Genomic DNA, 21,140 nt, shown 5'->3' on the forward strand with positions numbered 1-21,140 from the left:
TAGGCAATAAACAAAAAATCACAGAACCCCACGGTGCGACCTGTCTGTAACTTTAATTAAAAATAAAGGGTGGGGGGGAGTTGACGGGGGAATGACTGAAGCCCAAGACTTTGAAGGATTAGATCCTGAGCCCCAGGGCGGGGAGGGGGAAGGGGGTTCCAGCGGTGGCTGACAGGCCTGGAGGCCAGTGGCTTGGAGCTCTGGGGCTGGCGGCTCAGAGTTCCAGGGTCCCTGCTGCACATGGTGGTTCAGAGCTCTATTTTTATTTTTTGTTTTTTACAAGCTACAGTAAAGAATAGTGAATCAGTAAATGGGTTTTATTCCTCAAGTGAATGTCATAGCAATATTTTGCTGAGTCAGCATATTTATGTTTGATCATTTGTCTCTACAAAAATGTTTTAAAGGAAGACTTTCAAGGTTTAATATCTCCATTTTTTGAACTTATAAATTTTAAATAAAAAATAACCCAAAAATTCAGCCATAGACATTTAGCAGTCGTGGAAGGTCAACATACATTCTTCAAAAACACCATTCACATTTTAAAAAATGTATATGAAAAACAATTAAATTATTGTCCTTGAATAATATTATCATGTCTAGTTTCATATGGAACCCTTTTTACTTGTGTAGAAACTCAGCTTTCTTTGTGTGTATTTATACGTTATTTTAAGATGTAGTGAAGCACTTTCATTTTGTAAAAAACATTGTCTCTAATCCTGCAAACACATATGCACATGCTTAATTTAAGCAGTTCCACTAATTTCACTGGATCTACATGTACGCTTAAATCGATGCATGTGTCTAAGTGTTTGTAGCATCAGGGCCTTTCTTAGTGTAGTTTGGAATAGAAACATAAAGGGCTGGCTGGAAAACAATTCAGTTTCATGAAAAATTTTGAGTTTTCAAAATTTGTTTTTGGTCCAATGCAGAACAAAAATGAAACCTGTGGAAATTTTTTGAGGAAAAAATGGAGAGAGAGAGAGAGAACCACGCACCACAGAAAAGCCAATCACCCAGTAATTAAGGCACTCATTTGGGTTGTGGGAGAATCTGTTCCGAATCAGGTAGAGTAGGACTATAGGCTAATCTGGGATTGGGTCTCTCCCTCTCCTCTCCCCGCTCCTCCAAAAATTCCATCCTGTACCTGAGAAACTTTCCTGCCTAGATTTTCATGAAAACTGATACACCTCTACCCTGATATAACGCGACCCGATATAATACGAATTTGGATATAACGCGGTAAAGCAGTGCTCCGGAGAGGCGGGGCTGCACACTCCGGTTTATCAAAGGACGTTCGCTATAACGCGGTTTCACCTATAGCGCGGTAAGATTTTTTGGCTCCCGAGGTCAGCGTTATATTGAGATAGAGGTGTACTTTATGTATTCAGACTATTTTTTCATATTTCTCTGACTGTTAATCTCAGTTGTGAGTTCACCTATGCAGGGCTCAGAAGAAACTATACACATTTCTGAAAATGTACAAAAAGAGCTCCGTTCTCTTGGATATTCTGTACTCATCCAGACTGCTGCGTTTCTCTATAATTCCTATATTTGAACAGTTAATATTTTTTCCAACTGATATTAAGATTCTTTAGTAGAAAAAGATTTTGGACATGAGAATTTACTTTGAGTATCTTCATCTGTAATTCTGTGTAGGTGAAGACTAGTGCAGTAATAATCACATAGCTCAAGATGTATTACAGCAGTTCTATAATACATTTTGTTTAATTTGTGGAGGAATAACATATTTCAAAAGAAAAAAATAAAGTGACTTTTGAAGACTTAAATTTTATCAGGAGTTATTTTTGAAGGCAGCTGTTATAAAGTATAAATTTCTACAATTTTCTTTGATTTAGAAAAAATGGCCCAAATAATGACAAATAGTGCTTGGAATTGGATGTCTTCTCAGTTCCAGTAAAGCCCGTAGTATCTGACAGTTTACAGTTATGTTGAAAGCTCTATATTGGAACACCATAGGTCAGTAATGCATGGTTGCAGGGTGGGAATTAATATAAACATTTTATTTAAGAACAATGGAACCGAAAAGATCAAGTTCTCTAATGCTTCAATTGTGTTGTTTTATTTTTTAAAATAAAGAATCTGTGGTTATGGTCCCTCCAAAATCCTCTTGTAATTAATAGTTTCCTCTTTCAGGTTTTAGCCTTCTACTTGTAGTATTAGGATTTCTGCCTATATGTGTCTTGTGCAACAAACTATTTATGTTGTGATGTTGCAGTTTGAGTCCACCTGTAATGATAGATGCTGACTTTTGCAGCATCATGAGATACTGCGGCAGTGTCACAACATACAGATGCCCATGCAGAGTGAACACTGCATGCAGCTCACTCCTAACAGATGTAACAGTAGCATAGACAGAGGGAGCTGTACAGCTCTCCGGTCACTTTGCTGTGCTGGAGCTGCAAGAGGAACAACTGGCTGATAGGCCCTGCGGCTCATTCCAGGAACTGGCCCACCAGATAATGCCACACTGCCTGTCAACCCAGTCCAGGTCTGTAAAATATTCATCTCACATTATTAGTTGTTGAGATAAAAGTGGATTTGCGAACTAGAATCCCAGGACATTGGACTGAAAAACAAACATATATGAGAAGTCAACTGTTTTAGGACTCCTAAAAGGCCCACAGATTTTTTTCATAAAGATTTTTAGATAAAAATACAGCTGCATTGCCATCTGCAGAATACTTCCATTCCAGCCCCTAATTGAAACAAAATGCTTTGTAATTAGCTTCCCTCAAAATCAAATTTAAAGTAATATATATTTAATAAAAGGAGCTCTGGGATTTTTTGTTAAACATCTTGTTGGTTTTACCAGGACCAGATGGTATTCATCCAAGATTTCTGAAGGAACTCAGATATAAATTTGTAGCATTACTATCTGTGGTATGTAGCCTATCACTTAAATCAGCCTCTGTACCAGATAACTGGTGGATAGTAATGTAACACTGATTTTTTTTAAAAGGCTCCAGAAGTGATCCTGGCAATTACAATCTAGTAAGTCCAACATCAGTACTGGGCAGATTAGTTGAAAGTATAGTGAAGAACAGAATGATCAGACACACAGATGAACACAATATGTTGGGGAAGAGTCAACAAGGCTTTTGTAAAGAGAAATCATGCCTCACCAATCTATTAGAATTCTCTGAGGGGGTCAACAGACATTTTGTCCAGCGTGATCAGTGGATATAGTGTACTTAGACTTTCAAAAAGCCTTTCACAAGGCCCCTCACCAAAGACTCCTAAGCAAAGTAGGCAGTCATGGGATGAATAGAGAAGGTCTTCCCATGGATCAGTAACTAGTTAAAAGATAGGAAACAAAAGTTAGGAATAAATGGTCAGTTTTCACAGTGGAGAGAGGTAAATAGTGGAGTCCCCCAAGGATCTCTATTGGGACCTGTGCTATTCAACATATAAATGATCTTGAAAAAGGGTAAACAATGCGGTGGCAAAGTTTGCAGATGATATAAAATTACTCAAGATAGTTAAGTCCAAAGCACACTGCAAAAAGTTACAAAGGGATCTCACTAAACTGGGTGATTGGGCTAGAAAATGGCAGATAAAATTTAGTGTTGATAAATGCAAAGTAATGCACATTGGAAAACATAATACCAATTATACATACAACATGGAGTCTAAATTAGCTGTTACCACACAAGAAAGAGATCTTGAAGTCTTCTTGGATCGTTCTCTGAAAACATCAGCTCAATGTGCAGTGGCAATCAAAAAAAAACTACCAGAATGTTGGGAACCACGAGGAAGAGAATGGATAATAAGATAAAAAAAATCATAATGCCACTTTATAAATTCATAGTGTGCCCACACCTTGAATCCTGTGCGCAGTTTTGGTTGCTCCCATCTTAAAAAGATATATTAGAATTGGAAAAGTCCAGTGATTAGGGGGTGTGGAACAGCTTCCATATAAAGAAAGATTTAAAACTCTGAGACTGTTCATTTTAGAAAAGAGATGATTGTGGGGGGATGTGATAGAGATCTATAAAAATGAATGGTGTGTGGAAAATGAATAAGGAAGTGCTATTTACCCCTTCACATAACACATGAACCAGCAGTCACTCAATGAAATGAATAATGGGCAGGTTTAAACAAATACAAGGAAGTACTTTTTCACAAAAAGTAGAGTCAACCTGTGGAACTCATTACCAGGGGATGTTGTGAAGGCTAAAAGTATAACTGGGTTAAAAAAAGAATTAGATAAGTTCATGGAGGATAGGTCCATCAATGGCTATTAGCCAAGATGGTCAGGGACACAACCCCATACTCTAGGTGTCCCTAAACCTCTGACTTCTTGAGACTGGAACTGGACGATGGGATGGATTACTCGATAATTTCCCTGTTCTGTTCATTCCCTCTGAAGCATCTGGCCCTGGCTGTTATTGGAAGTCAGGATACTGGGCTAGTTTGACCATAGGTCTGATCCAGTATGGCCATTCTTGTGTTTTTAGGTTCTAATGAAATGCAGGGTTTTAATTTTATGCATAACTTCTTTTCCTGCTTTGTACATGAAGGACTGAACTTTAGTTTAATGATCCTAGCTATATGTTCGCTTTTGCTGTTGGCCTCTCATCCCCTATTATATTTAAGTTTTGTTCTTCAATGTATTGTGAGATTTGCTGATTGTATAAGAAAAAGGAGAGCAAACCACATATACTGTAGTTTCTCATTTAGGCTGTGTCTGCCAGAACACACGTTTTCAAAAGTAATCTTGCAAAAACACATTGGCTGGTGTCCACATATTTTTCTAAAGAGTGTACAATAATGGATGATGTTGTACCAATCTCTCTCACCTCGCATATCTCCTGATTGTGTTTTCAAAAACTGTTATGTTGGCAGACCAGGTGCCAGCTCATGCAAGAGCCCCAGGCCAATTCACTTGTATGGTAGTATAGATCAAAGCAATTGTTAAATGTATAAGAGTGTATTTGGCATTTTAACACGGGCTGTCAAACGATTAAAAATTTAATCACAAGTAATCGTGAGATAATAAATAGTCGCAATTAATTGCAGTTTTAATTGCACTGTTAATAATAGAATACCAATTTAAATTTATTATAAATAATTTTGCATGTTTTTCTTCCTTTTCAAATATACTGATTTCAATTACAACACAGAATACAAAGTGTACAGTGCTCACTTTATTTTTGATTACAAAGATTTGCATTGTAAAAAAGTTAAAAGAAATAGTATTTTTCAATTCACCTCATACAATTATGTTAGTGCAATCTCTTTATCATGAAAGTGCAACTTACAATTATAGAATATTTTTTTCAACATAACTGCACTAAAAAACAAAACAATGTAAAACTTTAGCACCTACAAGTCGAAGCATGAAGGGGCATACAAATGTTTAGCATATCTGGCATGTAAATACCTTGCAATACTGACTACAACAGTGCTATGCAAATTCCTGCTCTGACTTTCAAGTGACATTGTAAATAAGAAGTGGGCATCATTATCTCCCATTAATGTAAACAAACTTGTTTTTCTTAGCGATTGGCTGAACAAGAAGTAGGACTGAGTGGACTTGTACGACATGAATTGAAAAATACTATTTCTTTTGTTTATCTTTTTTATAGTGCAAATATCTGTAATAAAAATTATACTATAAAGTGAGCATTGTACACTTTGTATTCTGTATTGTAATTGAAATCAATATATTTGAAAATGTAGAAAAACATCAAAAATATTTATAATAAATTTAAATTGGTATTCTACTATTGTTTAACAGTGCGATTAAAACCGTAATTAATCGCAACAATTTTTTAATCTAGTTAATTTGTTTTGTGTTTATCGCATACATTAACTGTGATTAATTGACAGCCCTAGTTTAAACTTCATGAAAACGAATGGGATGTTATTTGAATTGTTTTCACTTATCTGTCTCCTGTTATAATGTAATAAATTTACATTGTGTATAACCCTGTAACTAAATAACCCTTCAAATGTAAAAGAAGCCTTGTGGAATGCAAATGAAGAACTTTAGCAGAAAAGTGCTCAAAGACTCAAAGTGCATTCGTCACTTACCATCATCAAAGGAAAAGCCCACGTGGGTAGTGACACTGTCAGCTTGTTTTCTGTGAGAAGAAGCTGTAAGCATGGATTCAAGGAAAGATCCTGGATCTCTAGACAGGTTGGACTCTTACAGGGAAGTGACCAGATATGAAGCGGAAATCTCCAGAGATAATCTGGGAACCCTGAAAAGGTTTTTGGAAAACTGGCAGTTTATTACATGACCGCCACCATTTGCAATTACAAACTATGGCTCATCTGTACATATATTTTACTTGCTTTAACCTCTTAATAACTCTCATTTCGTTTTCTTAGCTAATATACCTTTAGTTAGTTTACTATAGAATTGTCTGCCAGCGTTGTCTTTGGTGTAGGATCTGGAGTAGCAGTTGATCTGGGGTAAGTGACTTGTCTCTGGGGACTGAAAGCAACCTGATGTGGTGTGATTTTTGGTTTAAGTGACCTTTTATCACAAAGTTCAGGTTGTCTGAGTGTCAAGATAGACTGGAGAGTCTAAGAGGACTGTCTGTGACTCCATGGTAAGACCGTTATAGTGATCCAGGAGTTCACATTTCTTACTGGCCTGGTGAAATATAATTATAGAACACAGCACCAGTTTGGGGTGTCTTTGCCATGTTTTCTGACAGTCTACCCTGAGGTAGGCACTCACAGTTGTGAACCAATCCAGACAGTGTGACAAAAACATTTATTCATACATTTTGTTAAAATTCAAACCAGTTTACACTTCCATGTTGAAGTAATACTTGCCTTCTGAAGAAAGATTTAATAAGTTGCCAACCCCCGGAAAGAGAAATATGCCCAGGTAGAAAGTTGAGTATCAATCTATTGTAGGAAGTGTGCATTAAAACATGTCAATTCATGCAAGAGTATTTTCAGACAATGCAGAGAATATGAAATCGGGTGCAAGGTTACATACATTACATGCAAATGAATTAACACAAATGTATAGAAAAAGATGTTACATTAAATAGTTATGACCTTTGTATTGTTTGGAGAGAAACTGAATAATCAGTAACTTAACTGAAATCTGCTGGTGTTCCTGTGACATCCATAGGTCTTGCACCGTGGACTTTCAGAAGGTCTTGTTTTTCAATTATTTTTTAATAATATTGTTCCTGGGTTATTTAAGTTATACTTGTTCTATGTGCTAAAAGCTAATGCTGTCAGCACTCTGACCCTTTTCTGTAAAATGTGCTGACGTGAGTGATCAGCTTCCCAAAGTCAAATAATGCTTTTATGTTCTGTGATCCAGGTCAGAAATTTCAGACTAAATGTTATTTCACTGTTGGGAACTTTTTCTGTACATAATAGGCTCTCATTTCTAAATCTTCAGGATTGAGAGATATCAGTCTTTAAAACTGTTGCTGGCCCAAGCCTGAATATTGCATACCCTGTACCCCAGACAATGGTTGAAATATCATCAGAGTTAGGAATCTTTCAGATCTCATTTCCAGCTTCCATTTACATTGATAAGAGTTGTAAGCACACAATGAGGGGAGAATATACCCCTCTGCACTGCGTTTTCTAGAGGATATATATCCTAGATTAAAGGGAAGAACATGACTTTCACAGATGAAGTATCAATGAATGTGTAATAAGCAAGAAAGTGATATATTGACACATCCTTCCTTTTCTTATATTCCATCTATTTGCTTGCTTTCTTTGGCCCTTATAAATCTTGGCTGACTCGATTCTTTTCCCCCATGGAGTCACACTTTCACTTCTGCTGTACCCTTTGTCTGGATCTCTTCCATCCAGACCACTGAATCACTTCCTCACTTTTAATCACATCTTAAAACTTTCTTTTACTCTTCAGTCTACTATGGACTCTTTTTTGCTGTAAATTGTTTTACTGTCCTTCATTTTAAGGATGATTTATATAGAATTAAAATATATTTTGGAGTCAGTGGGTCCTGTGCAATTCTCCCCTGTTCAACCTGCAGTTGGTCGGAAAGGCTCCAGTGAAGGGAAGTTGGAACCAGCTCCCTTTAGAGCCCATCAGTATTTCTCCTTTGATTTGGAAGAGGGGTTGCTAGAGAGGCCTTTTGAAGACTAAACTCATTGCTTCCTCAATGCTACCAGCTTGACCCTATGTTGCATTGCTACTGCACCAGTGACCAACATAGTGGTCCACACTGGAGCTTTCAAACAAAGGTTTGCCATGATTCCCATGCATTATAGTTGCATGGGCTCATGAGTGTTATTTTTGGGAAGTCACTGTGTTCTACTGGTTAGCATATGGGGCTGGGAATCTACCTTGTATTCCTGACTTCTCCACCGTGTGGTCATGGACAAATCATTTAATATCTCGGTGCTTAAATTTCTCCATCAGTAACTGGGGATAATACTTGTAAGTCACTTTGAGCTTTTTAGATGAAACGTGCTAAATAAATATAAAGTATTAGTCTTAATTATTCTTTATTTGTATTTTTGTAGTGGCTAGAAGCCCCAGTCATGGACCAGAACTGCATTACAGTTAGGTACTGTACAAACACAGAACAAAAAGACAATTTCTTCCCCCAAAGAGCTTAAAATCTATAGGACAAAAGACACAAGTTAGACAAACAGGGAAATACAAGGAAACAGTGGGACAGTACTGGTCAGAATTATAGGCAGTGATCTCAGCAATGGTAAATATTACACGTACCTGGTTGTTCTTTACAAGTAATAATACTTAGCACATATTCACTCAAGCAAAGCTGATTAGTGTAAGGAATATTTGGCCATCTGTAGAAGGAAGTGATATAGTGGGCCATTTATACTGCATTATCTAAACATAAAAGCCAACATTTTCAAACTTGGATGCCTAGAATTAGTCACCTAAGTTTCTATTTGGGCATCTAACATAAAAACTCTTATTTTCGGAGGTATGGGACACCCACAACTCCCCTTCGCATTAATGACACTGGTGGGTGCACAGAACCTCTGAAAATCAGGCCACTTAAATATAGGTGTCTAAATAGGAACTCTAGTTGATTAACCTGATGTACCCAAATTAAAAATGTCTGTGAAAGGGTGAAGATGAGGTGCTGTGGTCGTCTTAATGTAGAATAACCTTGCTTTTGCGATAATTTGTGATTCAATCATTTTAATGTAGCTTTTGTGTTCCATTTTGTTTGTTTTTAAAATGATAATATGACTTATAATGAAAATAGTTTACTGTTGAAATTATACTTCATAATGGTCCTTTAATGACATCTTAATGGGATCCCCCAGGATTTACATTGAAATGGTTACTTCACAGTAGCTTGTAATGGCATCATTTACAATCTCCATAAATTTTGTATTGATTTAATTAATGTATCAATGAGTTCTAAGTCTAAATTCCCATTCTTGGGAATAGAAAGAGAGCAGTGTTGGGAAAAACTGCTTGATATAAATAGCATCTGTTTTTCAAACAAACATTTCAGTTGTCTCAGTATTAGTAAGATACTCAGTATTTATAAGATACTAATTTACATTTATAAGGATATTGTCAACATTTGTAGATCACCAAAATCCATGTGCATTAAGTTGATTTTCTTTCCAATTAGGACAATCAGAATTCCTTTTTATCATGACATTGCTGCAAGGTGTCCCGCATTACCATAAAATAATAATGTATGCTAATACAGTATGACCGTGTTAGAGGCTTTAAACCGTCTTTAAGCTTATCACTATAACTCATGACTGTCTTTAAACCTATCACTACATTTATTTGAAGAAATTATGCACTATTTATAAAACTATCATAAGCCATTTATGTAATTCAGTGCCTAGATACTACAGTGATTGCCAATATATGGTAAAAATACTTAAGATAGATACTAATGCTGCCTTTATTTCGATGTGCTGATAAGAAAGCTGACAACAAGACTAAAAGTTACTATAATAAGAATACATGGTCTTCCCTCCCTCTGAGTTGCCCCTAGGGAATGAAGAGGAGGAGAGGGTCATGACCATTCCTTCTTGCACTGGTCTGCAAGGCAGCCTAAACGTGCCTTGGAGGGAGCAGATTGTACCATCTGAAGATAGATGCATTTCCCTAAGGAACAATATTTATCCAAGTGCTTGCTTAGTTAGCGCAGCTCCATATCACCTCAACACAAAATGTTTCTTAAAGGCACAACTTCATCCTAAATAGACAAACCTATGGGTCTGGGGCAGTTTATTCCATTGTTTTGTATACAATTCCTGTGCCTAACAAATAAAAAAACCCTACCTCTTACTTAAACCTACCTTAAATTCTTAATGGGCTGGAGTGATCCTTCAGCAGCATATGTAATAGCTGGTGTGCCACACAGTCCGATGCTTTGAGTTGTTGATGGTATGAAATAATTTTCCATATTACAAAATGAAAGTTGGATCCAGATCCAGAACTGTATTCTGGCCAAATCCTCTAGATGGAAAAACCATGACTTGGGCCATTGTGGTACCAGTACGGTACTTTTAGTTATATCTGTCAGATTCTCTTTTTTATTGTATTTGAAGAGGATAATAGTGTCTACACTGGCAAATGTTTTGTCGTTCAGAGGTCTGACCCCAACCCCACCCCTCCAAAAGGCAAAAGTTTTGCCGACAACAAGCGCCGGTGTGAACAGTGCTTTGTCGGCAGGAGCACTCTCGCTACCGCTGCCTGTTGGGGGTGGAAGTTTTTTCTTGATGGGAGAGCTCTCTCTTGCTGACAAACAGCGGCTATGCTGCGTGCCTTTTTGCAGCACGGCTGTAGCGGCACAGTAGTGTCGCTAAAAGGTGCGTAGTGTAGACAAAGCCTAATAGACCGGGGTGTTGGAACAATTTGTATAGTGGGGGTGCTGAGAGCCATTGAACCAAATTGTAAACCTGTATATAATGGAAACAATTTCAAGCCAGGGTGTGCGGCAGCAACCACCAGTATCCCTAGTTCCAGCACCTATGCTAATAGAGAGCAACAGAGAGGATCAGGCAATGTAAAACTAAAGAAATTCTACTGGCACCATACTGGCCCAGAAATCATAGTTTTAAATTTGGGGAATGCATATGTACAGTAAAACTGATTGGCAATGGCAGAAATATGGTATAAACTTACTGGACTGGAAAAATTCCAAAAACTAAAAGTTCAGTTCATTCAAGTAGAAACATTTTTTGAATTTCATCTGAATCTTGGCATTGTGCTGCCTCAAAATATTGAGTTATTACAGACTAATCTGTAGACAAGTTTGGTTTCTTGATTGAAAGAACTAAAACAGTATATTTCTTTAAATGCCTGAGAAGAGGTGTTTTTTTTACTGTTGTGTCAACATTTCATTATAACCACAGAGGTAGGAACAATGCCACAGGATTAAAAAGAGAGCCATATTCTTTCTTGAGAAAAAAAAAAAAAAACGAATAAACAAACTTTATGAACGGAAGGGATAAAAAGATTATTGTTCATAATTGAAATCATGTACTGTCACATTTTAAAGTAATATTTTCGAAGTAGCACATTGAAGTGTGTGAGTTTAACTTGTTTGCTAAGCAATTGAAAATCCAATCCACTGTCATGGGATAAAAGAGCGAACTAAGTAAAAAGAAAAGAAAAATGCAAAGATGTTTTTGTGTTTCATCCAGTGATAATGCTGAGCATGTTAAAAGATTTAGAGTTTTGAAAGAATGTGGCTTGTGACACCTACTTTAAAAATAGCTTTCTATGTCTAGGTAAAAGGAATAAAGATAAATTCTTTCCAACTTTATATCTGAGATTTGCATGATTGCCTGGAATCCCATAAGGCTAAATAGGTATTAATATAGATGTATCAAGGAGTATGAATATCTCAGTCTATATTTTTAATGAAGTCCTTATATGCCCCCGATTGTTGTTCTTTTTATAGATTTAATATGTAAATTCATGCTCCATATATAGCCAGATAAAACTTTTCTCCCAAAACCTTTTACCTGAAAAATGCAGATTCAGATTGAAAGTTTTCGACATGAATTCATGTAATGCATCTCCAAAGAGCTTCACTTTTGGATATTTATGAATTATGCTTTGTTCTATCCCCTTGCCTCAATTCTGTTCTGTATAGGTTCTTATGCTGTGCTCATCATTGTAGTATCTTAGTGCCTTCCAGCAGTGTATTAAACAACACGACTAACATCTGTCATGTCATGTTTGTTCTCTCATCCTCTCCCCATGCATTCATTGGAGTGTCTTGTTTTGATAGTTTTTTTAAAAAAATACTGTGTATTGATATTAATGAAATGCACCTTGCACTGGAGCAGTAAGTGCTATGGTTTGTGATGGCCCTTCATTGTGGGAGAATTCATTCCACAGTTTTGGACCTGCCACCAAGAATGTTCTGTCTCCTGGCATTGAAAATCAGTGGTTTGTGTTACATCCTTGCCCTGTACCTCCCTATATGGTCACCAGGTTTTAGCCCATGAAAGCTTATGCTCAAATACATTTGTTAGTCTCTAAGGTACCACAAGTACTCCTCGTTCTTTTTGCTGATACAGACTAACACGGCTACCACTCTGAAACCAGTCTTTTCTCAGTGGACCCAATCAGGTCCCACATGCTTCCAAGCCGACTGAATCTGGGTAGAGTTTAGTCACTGTTTCTAGCTCTGAGACTCTAGGACAGACTCCCAGGCTCAGACCTGGCTCTGATGCCCTTCCTTGGGTGTCACTGCCATTCTAGACCCCAAAATCAGTGTCTGAGACCCCCAGAGTCCTACCGGTCCCTAGCACACACACTCCCCCAGAGCTCCAGCTAAGCTGTGGGCACTCCAAACTTCTAGTTAAGCCCCTTTGAAGAAAACATAGTGGGAAAGGAAGGAACACAGCCTTAGCAAAGGAATTTCGTAACCAAAGAAACTTTACCCCTAAAAGGAGCCAGCGGAGTGGGTTGGGACTGGGTCACTCCACTTCCTGCCACCCGGTGAGTGCAGGGCAGGCCCGACTCCGCACTCGCAGGGCGGCGGGAAGTGGAGTGACCCTTGGAGCTTCGGGGGAAGGGGGAAACTGCCCCCCAGCACTCACCGGTGGCATGACTGGGAGCTGGCGGCACAGAGCGGGCTGGGGCTGGGTTGCTCCGCTTACCGCTGCCTGGTGAGTGCAGGCCTGACCCCTGCTGCAGTCCTCAGGGGAAGGAGTGAAGTGGGGGCGGGGCTAGGGAGGAGCAGGGGTGGGGACTTTGGGGAAGGGATGGAATGGGGGCGGGGCTGGGGCAGAGCAGGGGTGGGAAGGGGCAGAGCAGGGGCAGGGGACATGGCGAAGAGGTGGAGCAGGCGCTGGAGTGGCACACAGCTACGTAGGGCACCAGGAAATTTTGGTGTCCCAAATTTCCTGGTGCCCTACGCAGCTGCGTATGGGTAAGGACAGCCTGCCTGAGACACAGATTTCCCTGGTCTGATCTCACCCCTTCTTGTGAATCTAATGTTTGTCAACTTTTCAGGATAGTCAGACTACCTCCTGCTAACACCCTCCTGCAAGTCTTATGTGTGGCGAGGGTTGATCCCTCTGTACAAAGCAGAACCCTGTTCTTTAATTAAGCTTCTCTTTCTCTGCCATGTGCTTCATGGGGAAGCTGCAACCCCCTTCCAGGCATGCTTACCCTAGCCCCCAATATGGGCTGTTTAGTAGAAAGTCCATTTTCTCATTATCTCTCAATAACCATCCCATCCCAATCAAAGTTGATGGTTTCTTGGTGATAGTCCTTCAACGAGGTGTCAAGCACCTTTCCCAGGTAGGACAGCTGTCCAGAATGCAATTTGATAGGTTGTATTTGGACATATCCAGACTTGTGCAGTCACAGTATCCAACACTTCATACAGAGAACAAGATAGAGTTAATAATTTAACTCAGATATATCCCATTCTATCACAGTTGGTCATGCATGACTTTCAACCTCTGAATAGTTTACTATTCGCATGGAAAGTGCACAACTAGTTTCCTTGGACAATCTTGCCTTGACTCTTGAACACCAAGCTTGTTCCTTGATGTCCTTCTCAGTCAATGGCTTATCTTAGTATTGTTTTTCATATGTATGACTACATCATTATAACTGGTGTTTTAGGGGCTCCCTGTGATATCACTGGTCTCTTTGGTAGCCTCAGAGTCTTGTAAACAATAGGCCATATTTTTCGTCTTCCACAGGCAAAGGCATACTTACATTTAAAACTGGTGAGTTCTTTTGGAAAAAATGCAGCATGCTATCCTTCCCACAGCAGGGCAGAGAGCTGTGTCTATATCACTGAGCTGTGTCTAGCCAAAACCACGTAGGCCAGAGATTTGTAGGAAACTCTGGAGCAAACCTTAAGGAATTTTGTTTGACATGGAATGTCCCTTTCTGAGCCCCTGATCATTGCCCTGCACATAATATTGACAACTTTTATTGTGTAGCCTTGCATTTATTGTGTTGCTTTGCTTTTATTGTGCGATCGCTACATTTTTCGAGTGTCTCCTAAAGTAGGGTGTGAAGCCACAGTAGATGCTGAACCTATTAGCATTAACTAACAGCAACATCTTCTGCAGAATCAGGTTAATTTGCATAGGGTCATGCCTCCAGAGCAACTGCATTCCAACTCCACTTCTCGTAACTGGCCACCTCACCCCTAAAAGACACATGTTCCACATCAAACATTATATAGTTGAAAGCAATTGATGGACACTTATAGGGTGGAAATGGAAAGGATGCCATTTAGTGACTTTTCCCTTCCACTCAGTCTCTAATGGTTTACATCCACAGGTGCAAAATGTTTGCTCCCTTCCATAAAATGGAGAAGAACATAAAGCACGATCTGTTACACATTTTTCTCTATTATACAGATGTTCTATTCTTAAACCAAAACCATGCAATGCTGTTAAAGCTTGTTTTATTTTTCCTTTCTTGGGGAAATTGCTTTTTCATATTTAATCATTAAAACATGGTAGGGAAATTTTTTTGAAGCATTTACCACCGGTTTTTCCTTTCATCTTGATTCATTCAGTAGCTTCCTCATGCTAAAATAGCTCCTGGACATAATTAACTCCTTTTTTTATATAGTAATGTCTGAAATGATTGTTAAAAGTCATTAAAAGATGATAGAACCTTATTTCCAAAAGTATTTTAATATTTTTTTCTTGATTTCCCTGCTCATAGTTAGAGTAGAATAGTTAGGATACAACTTTGTGAAGCCTGCTTAAATGACCAGTGAAGGAACTAACAAGAATTGGTTGCTTATCAGAGTAAAATGATATTCAGTACGTGTTATGGGGATACTTCGAAGCCGTGTCATAAGACAGAATCTTGTCTGTGAAGAGTGGTCTGTTATACAGATAAAGCTATCAACAAATCCTTCCCAGATATAACCCTATCTAGTCCAGTAAAAAGAAAAAAATGATGATGGAGGTAAAAATAAATACAAAATATTTTTCTTTTGCTGTTTTCTTCTTACAGCTTAGTGTTCCTGATCTATGCTGTTATTACAATGGAAAAGACAACCAGTCACGTGTTGACATTGACAGCATTCATTTTGCCTTTAATACACATTTAATTGTTTTAAATATAGAACCATAATCAACTGTATCTTACTAATTAATAATTGAATTCAGTGGAGTTACTTGGCTGCAAATGAGGGCAGAATTTGGCCCTTGTGTTTCTTAGATAAGCTCTTGGAAGCAGGGACTGTGTCTTTTCTATGTTCTGTAAATTGCCTAGCACATTTCAACCATGATATAAATAATAATACAGATCAAGGCTTTAAAAATGAGTAGTTAATTAGGATAGAAAGAATAAACACTGTCTTTGGTGAGCTTACAGGAAACTTTTGTTTGAAATATGCAGCAAGATTTAGGCTGTCTACACTACAATCTTAAATCAACCTGTTTTAGCTCGAGTTACAGCCGCCACATGTTCACACTACCCTAGTTCTGTTGGTGGTGCATGTCCTCACCAGGAGTTCTTCCACTTACTGAAGAGGGGCTGTGTGGGGGAGCTAGGAGTGGGGGGGGGGGAAAGCCACCCAGGGCTTCTCTCCTCCGTCACGAAGATCCACACCTGGAGTCCAGTCGGCTGCCATGCTCCTGGCAGGAAGCCGGGACCTCAGGAGACTCAGGACCTCAGGAGTTGGGAGCCCAGGCAGCAGCCGAAGCCAGGAGCCTGGGTGGCAGCCTGGCTTGGAGCGGAGACCTCTAAGCAACCTGGCTCAGGACCTGGGAGCCAGCTTTCTTGACAATTTCATGGCTCCAATGGATAACAGCCAACAGCTGATGTAAGGACCCCAGTGTCTACACAGACACGTCACCCTAACTATACTGAAATAAGCCCTATGCCTCTTGTTGAGGTGATTTTATTATGTTGGCATAGCATATATTATATCGGCAGGAGGAGCATTTCAGTGTGTACGCCTCCACTGTTTTATCGACAAAAGCTGACTGTAGTACAAGGCCTTAGTATGATGGAAATATAGTGACAAACCACAAAGATTGTTAGTATTTCTGTTATAACTTTAAGCCATATACCATCTGGTTTTCAATTTTCAACTGTAAGTACAATAAAATTGTTATCTAGCACCATTAAAACCTTGATCTTCTTGCACTACTAATACTGGCAGTGAAAACACATTGGGGTTCACTTAGCAGCTAATTGTAATATTTGGCTGGAAGCCAAATAATTGGAAAAAATTGTTTTGCCTGAGACAAATAATAGATATAGCAATAAGTGATATAGTCAGATTGAATAAACTAGTGTTGTTTGCAGCAAGATATTAATAATAAAAAAAATCAATGGTTAACCTAATCTCAAATCTGAATTTGCTAGATATTATTTTTCACATATAATTTGATAAATTTTGATTGTCATAATATATGATAAACTCTGCATATAGAGTGTGTGTTTTTGATTAATGAGGTGTACTGCATATTTGATAACCCAAATAATAATTAAAAATAGTTAATAGTTGCTATAAATACCTTGTGACAGCTACTTTGATTCAGAAAATCATTACTTTTTCCTTTATCAAATAATTGTTATTGTTTTTGTTTTTAAAATGTGAACTAGAATACAACATTCCAGAAAAGTTAAAGATTGAATACTCTTTTGTTTTTCCTAATGCTTTAAAGATTTAAGGTAATCAGTAGAGGTGGGATTTTCAGAAGTGCTCAGATTGGCCTAACTTTGCTTCAATTGAAGCTAGAATTAGGCCAGTGCTGAGCACTTTAGAGAACCCTACCCAAGTCTCTATGACAATATTCATATCTAGTTCTTAAGCAAAGTTTGAGAGTGGCAAAATGCTGCCTGAAATTAGTATTTGCAAGATTGAAGAATCAGGCCTAGCCAACATATAGGCAGATCTCAGATCTGTAGTCTGCCAGGGTTCCTGTTCACTACCAAATGGGGTTGATTACAGGTGAAGTATGTAGGAGAGAAACAAGAGGGAACAAACAGGAGTTGTTGGGGTTGTTTCTCACCATGGAAGGAGACGAGAGAATGGCAGTGGGAAGGTCTGATAAGAGCTGCCACTGAGAACAGTTTATGAATTCTCAGGAAATTATGCCTGTCACAAAAATTCTTATTGTCTTTATTCTTTTGCTAATAAGGCTTTTGACACCGTCCCATGTCACATTCTTATAAGCAAACTAGGGAAATGCGATTTAGGTGAAATTACTATAAAGGGGGTGCACAACTGGTTGAAAGACCATATTCAAAGATTTCAGAGTAGCAACCGTGTTAGTCTGTATCCGCAAAAAGAACAGGAGTACTTGTGGCACCTTAGAGACTAACAAATTTATTTGAGCATAAGCTTTCGTGGGCTTATGCTCAAATAAATTTGTTAGTCTGTAAGGTGCCACAAGTACGCCTGTTCATATTCAAAGAGTAGTTATCAATGGCTTGCTATCAAACTGGGAGTGTGTATTTATTTAGTGGGGTCCCACAGGGGTCAGTCCTGGGTCCGATACTATTTAATATTTTCATTATTGACTTGGATAATGAGTTGAGAATCTGTTTATAAAATTTGCAGATGACACCAAGTTGGGATGGGTTGCAAGCATTTTGGTGGATAGGATTAGCATTCAAAATGACCTTAACAAATTGGAAAATTTGTCTGAATTCAACAAGATGAAATTCAGTAAAGATAAGTATAAAACACTACACTTAAGAGGAAAAATCAAATACACAACTACAAAATGGGGAATAACTGGCTAGGTAGTAGAATTGGTGAAAGGAATTTGGGGGTTCTAGTGGATCACAAATTGAATATGAGTCGTCAATGTGGTGCTAATATAATTCTGGGATTTATTAACAGAAATGTTGTATGTAAGACACGGGAGGTAATTGTACCACTCTACTCGATATTGATGAGGTCTCAGCTGGAGTACTGTGTTTCTGTGTCACACTTTAAGGAAAATGTGGACAACTTGGACAGAGTCCAGAGGCGAGCAACAAAAATGATAAAAGGGTTAGGGAACCTGACCTATGAGGAAAGGTTAAAAAAACTGGGCATGTTCATTTCAAATCTGTTAAGGGTTGTTATTAAGAGGATGGTTGTTCTCCATGTCCAGCACAAGAAGTAATGAGCCTAATCTGCAGCAAGGGAGATTTAGGTTGGATATTAGGAAAAACTTTCCAACTATAAAGGTAGTTAAGTTATGAAATAGGCTTTTGGGTGTTTGGGGAATGCCCATAATTGGAGGTTTTTAAAAACAGGTTGGACAAACATGTCAGGGATGGTCTAGGTTTACTTGGTCCTGCCTCAGCACAGTGGACTGGACTAGCTGATTTCGAGGTCTCTTCCAACCCTACATTTCTATGATCTCTAAAAATATTTTCATAATTTAAGGGAGTGCAGTTTTACTTTAATCCCATCCTCATAGCAAAATCAAATCTGTTAAACCATATGAAGCTTTCTCAGCTGGGCTAATTGATTTGTTCTAATTCTTTATCAGCAGGTTGAATAATTTAATTACTGATGTTTTAAAATTTATATTTAGAATTGTCATTGTGTTTCTTTTTAAGATATGGAATGCTGTAGATACAGGCTGTTGTTTAAAAACGTACTCCTGTCACAGTTGTGCTGTTCGAACTGCTCAGTGGTCTTTGTGTGGAAGAAGAATTCTCAGTGGAGGCTTTGATTCTATGCTTCATTTAACAGACGTTGAAACAGGTAAATGTAATTTAAAGTTACATTTTTTAACACTATTTTCCAACTTCAGCCTGGATAGTGTGGCATGAGACTATTAGCCCTATTCTCCCATAAATGAGGTTAAATCTCAAAATATCAAGGCCAAAATTCATATGGGTACTTTAATGTAGTCAATTATATCCACGTTTAAGACACTTAAATAGGTGTGCTAATTTTCAGAGGTATTGAACACCTAGAGCCTATTATTTCATGTAGTTAGGACTCCGTTTCAACAAAGCACTGAAATAAAGTATATGAGTCCATGCTTATTCAGCAGAGCATTAAGCATATGCTTAACTTTAAAGTTGACATCAGTGAGACTTACACATGTGATTGAGCATATGCTTAAGTGGCTTGCTAAGTAGGGATGGACTTAAGCAGGTGCTTAAAGTTAATTAAGTAGATAATGTGCTTTGCTCAAAAGGTGCCTAATTACGGATATAGATTCCTAACTTTAGGACTGAAAATTTGAAAATTTTGGCCAAAACCCATTAAAAAGTGATTTGTAGAGTCATGAACTTGAGATTGGACTTCATTTTTGTTACCTCATTGGTCTGGTTGCTAAAATGCCATTTTTTCCCCAGGCTGCTACAACAATTGGAAGGGCATATTTTGTGAGTCTTCCAGATCTCCCCACATTCTTTGTTTAGTACATTATTTCATCAGTCCTGTAATGACATCTATGCAGCTGATCCTTGCACTTTAATGGAGCCCCGTTGACTTCAGTGGGCTCTGCATGAGCACAGGCATCCAACTGTGTCAATGGAATTGCAGGTTTGGGGCATAAGATAGCATCTTGCCAGCTGAAGAGATACACTTGAATAAATCTTGGCCATTTAATCTACATTGAAATATATTTAACTGTTTTACAAAGTAATTTATTTTATGAGCATATAATTTTATATTTAAAAAGGTTATATTTATAAAATAGCATCTGTCTAGTAGGTTTTTTTCCTGATGTAAAATTAAAAATCACCTTGTAAAGTGAGGTCTGATGTCTTTTGGAGAGCAGAGTGGCTGCAGATTAAGCATGAAACGGTCCTCTTCTAATGAATTAGGAAGCTGCCCAAGACTGGGAAAACTGGTCATACAAATAATTAAAGAGAAAGTTCCTTTCCCTACTGTAGGAATCGATTTCCCGAGATTTGTCATGCCATGTGATTTTAAATTCAGTCATGGCTATAAGAGGGTTGCTGTATGCTGAGACTGTAAAACGCATAACTAGCACTGGAATAGTGACGTTTCTTGAGTATTCAAGCTTCACACTAGTATAAATGAGTTTGCCTGGATGGCATTCTGTGGAGTTAATGTACCGTTTTCATTTCAAATAGACTTTATTATGTCGTCTTCTCCCCTCCCCCCCGTCACATTTCAGCATTATTTTCATTTTCGTTCTAATTTGAAACTAACTCTGACTGAACCTAATGAGCTTAAATTCCGGTGTAATACTCAGGAAGTTATGCATACAATGACTGCTATTGCTAATGGGAATTGGACAAAAAGTACATTTATTCCAATGTTCTAAATCAATATGGATGAAATCTGTGCGTTATAAAATGTCAATACAAATTCCTAAGAGATATAATTCTAAGATTATATAATAATATTTTATGTCTTCTGGCTGCTTGACTTACAGAACTACCATGAATCAACATTTAAATAGCATTCTTTCTTGGATTAATTATTTTTAGTATTTCCTTTGCCTCTAAGGGTAACTTGAATAATAAAATATTGCCAGCATTTTGGACTGTGGCAGCATGAGTGGCAAATAAGCTGATTTAGAGCTCAGTATGCTAAGTGGAAATAGTATATGTTTAATCTGTTAAGATTTATGCATCTCTGGTATCTTTTAATGGCCTCATTTTAAGAGGAGGGTAGCTCCTGTTGACCTGTAGTGTCGGTACTCAGAACTTCTGAAAATACCAGGTCCAAAGTGACTAATAAACCTCCATAACAATACAGGTAATATGACCTCTT

At 38.1% G+C, this 21,140-nt stretch overlaps 1 protein-coding gene across 1 annotated transcript in view; it reads left to right on the plus strand.

Annotated features, from left to right (window-relative positions):
- Positions 1-21,140, plus strand: part of WDR25 (WD repeat domain 25) — a 120,582-nt gene that overhangs the window by 51,804 nt on the left and 47,638 nt on the right. Inside the window, exon 3 of the mRNA XM_054025763.1 lies at positions 18,998-19,145. Within this exon, the coding sequence (XP_053881738.1) occupies positions 18,998-19,145 (148 nt within the window). The remainder of the gene's footprint in view (positions 1-18,997; positions 19,146-21,140) is intronic.

The sequence above is a fragment of the Malaclemys terrapin genome, chromosome 4 (genome assembly GCF_027887155.1).
Source record: "Malaclemys terrapin pileata isolate rMalTer1 chromosome 4, rMalTer1.hap1, whole genome shotgun sequence".
In the NCBI taxonomy this organism is placed as follows: Eukaryota; Metazoa; Chordata; order Testudines; family Emydidae; genus Malaclemys; species Malaclemys terrapin.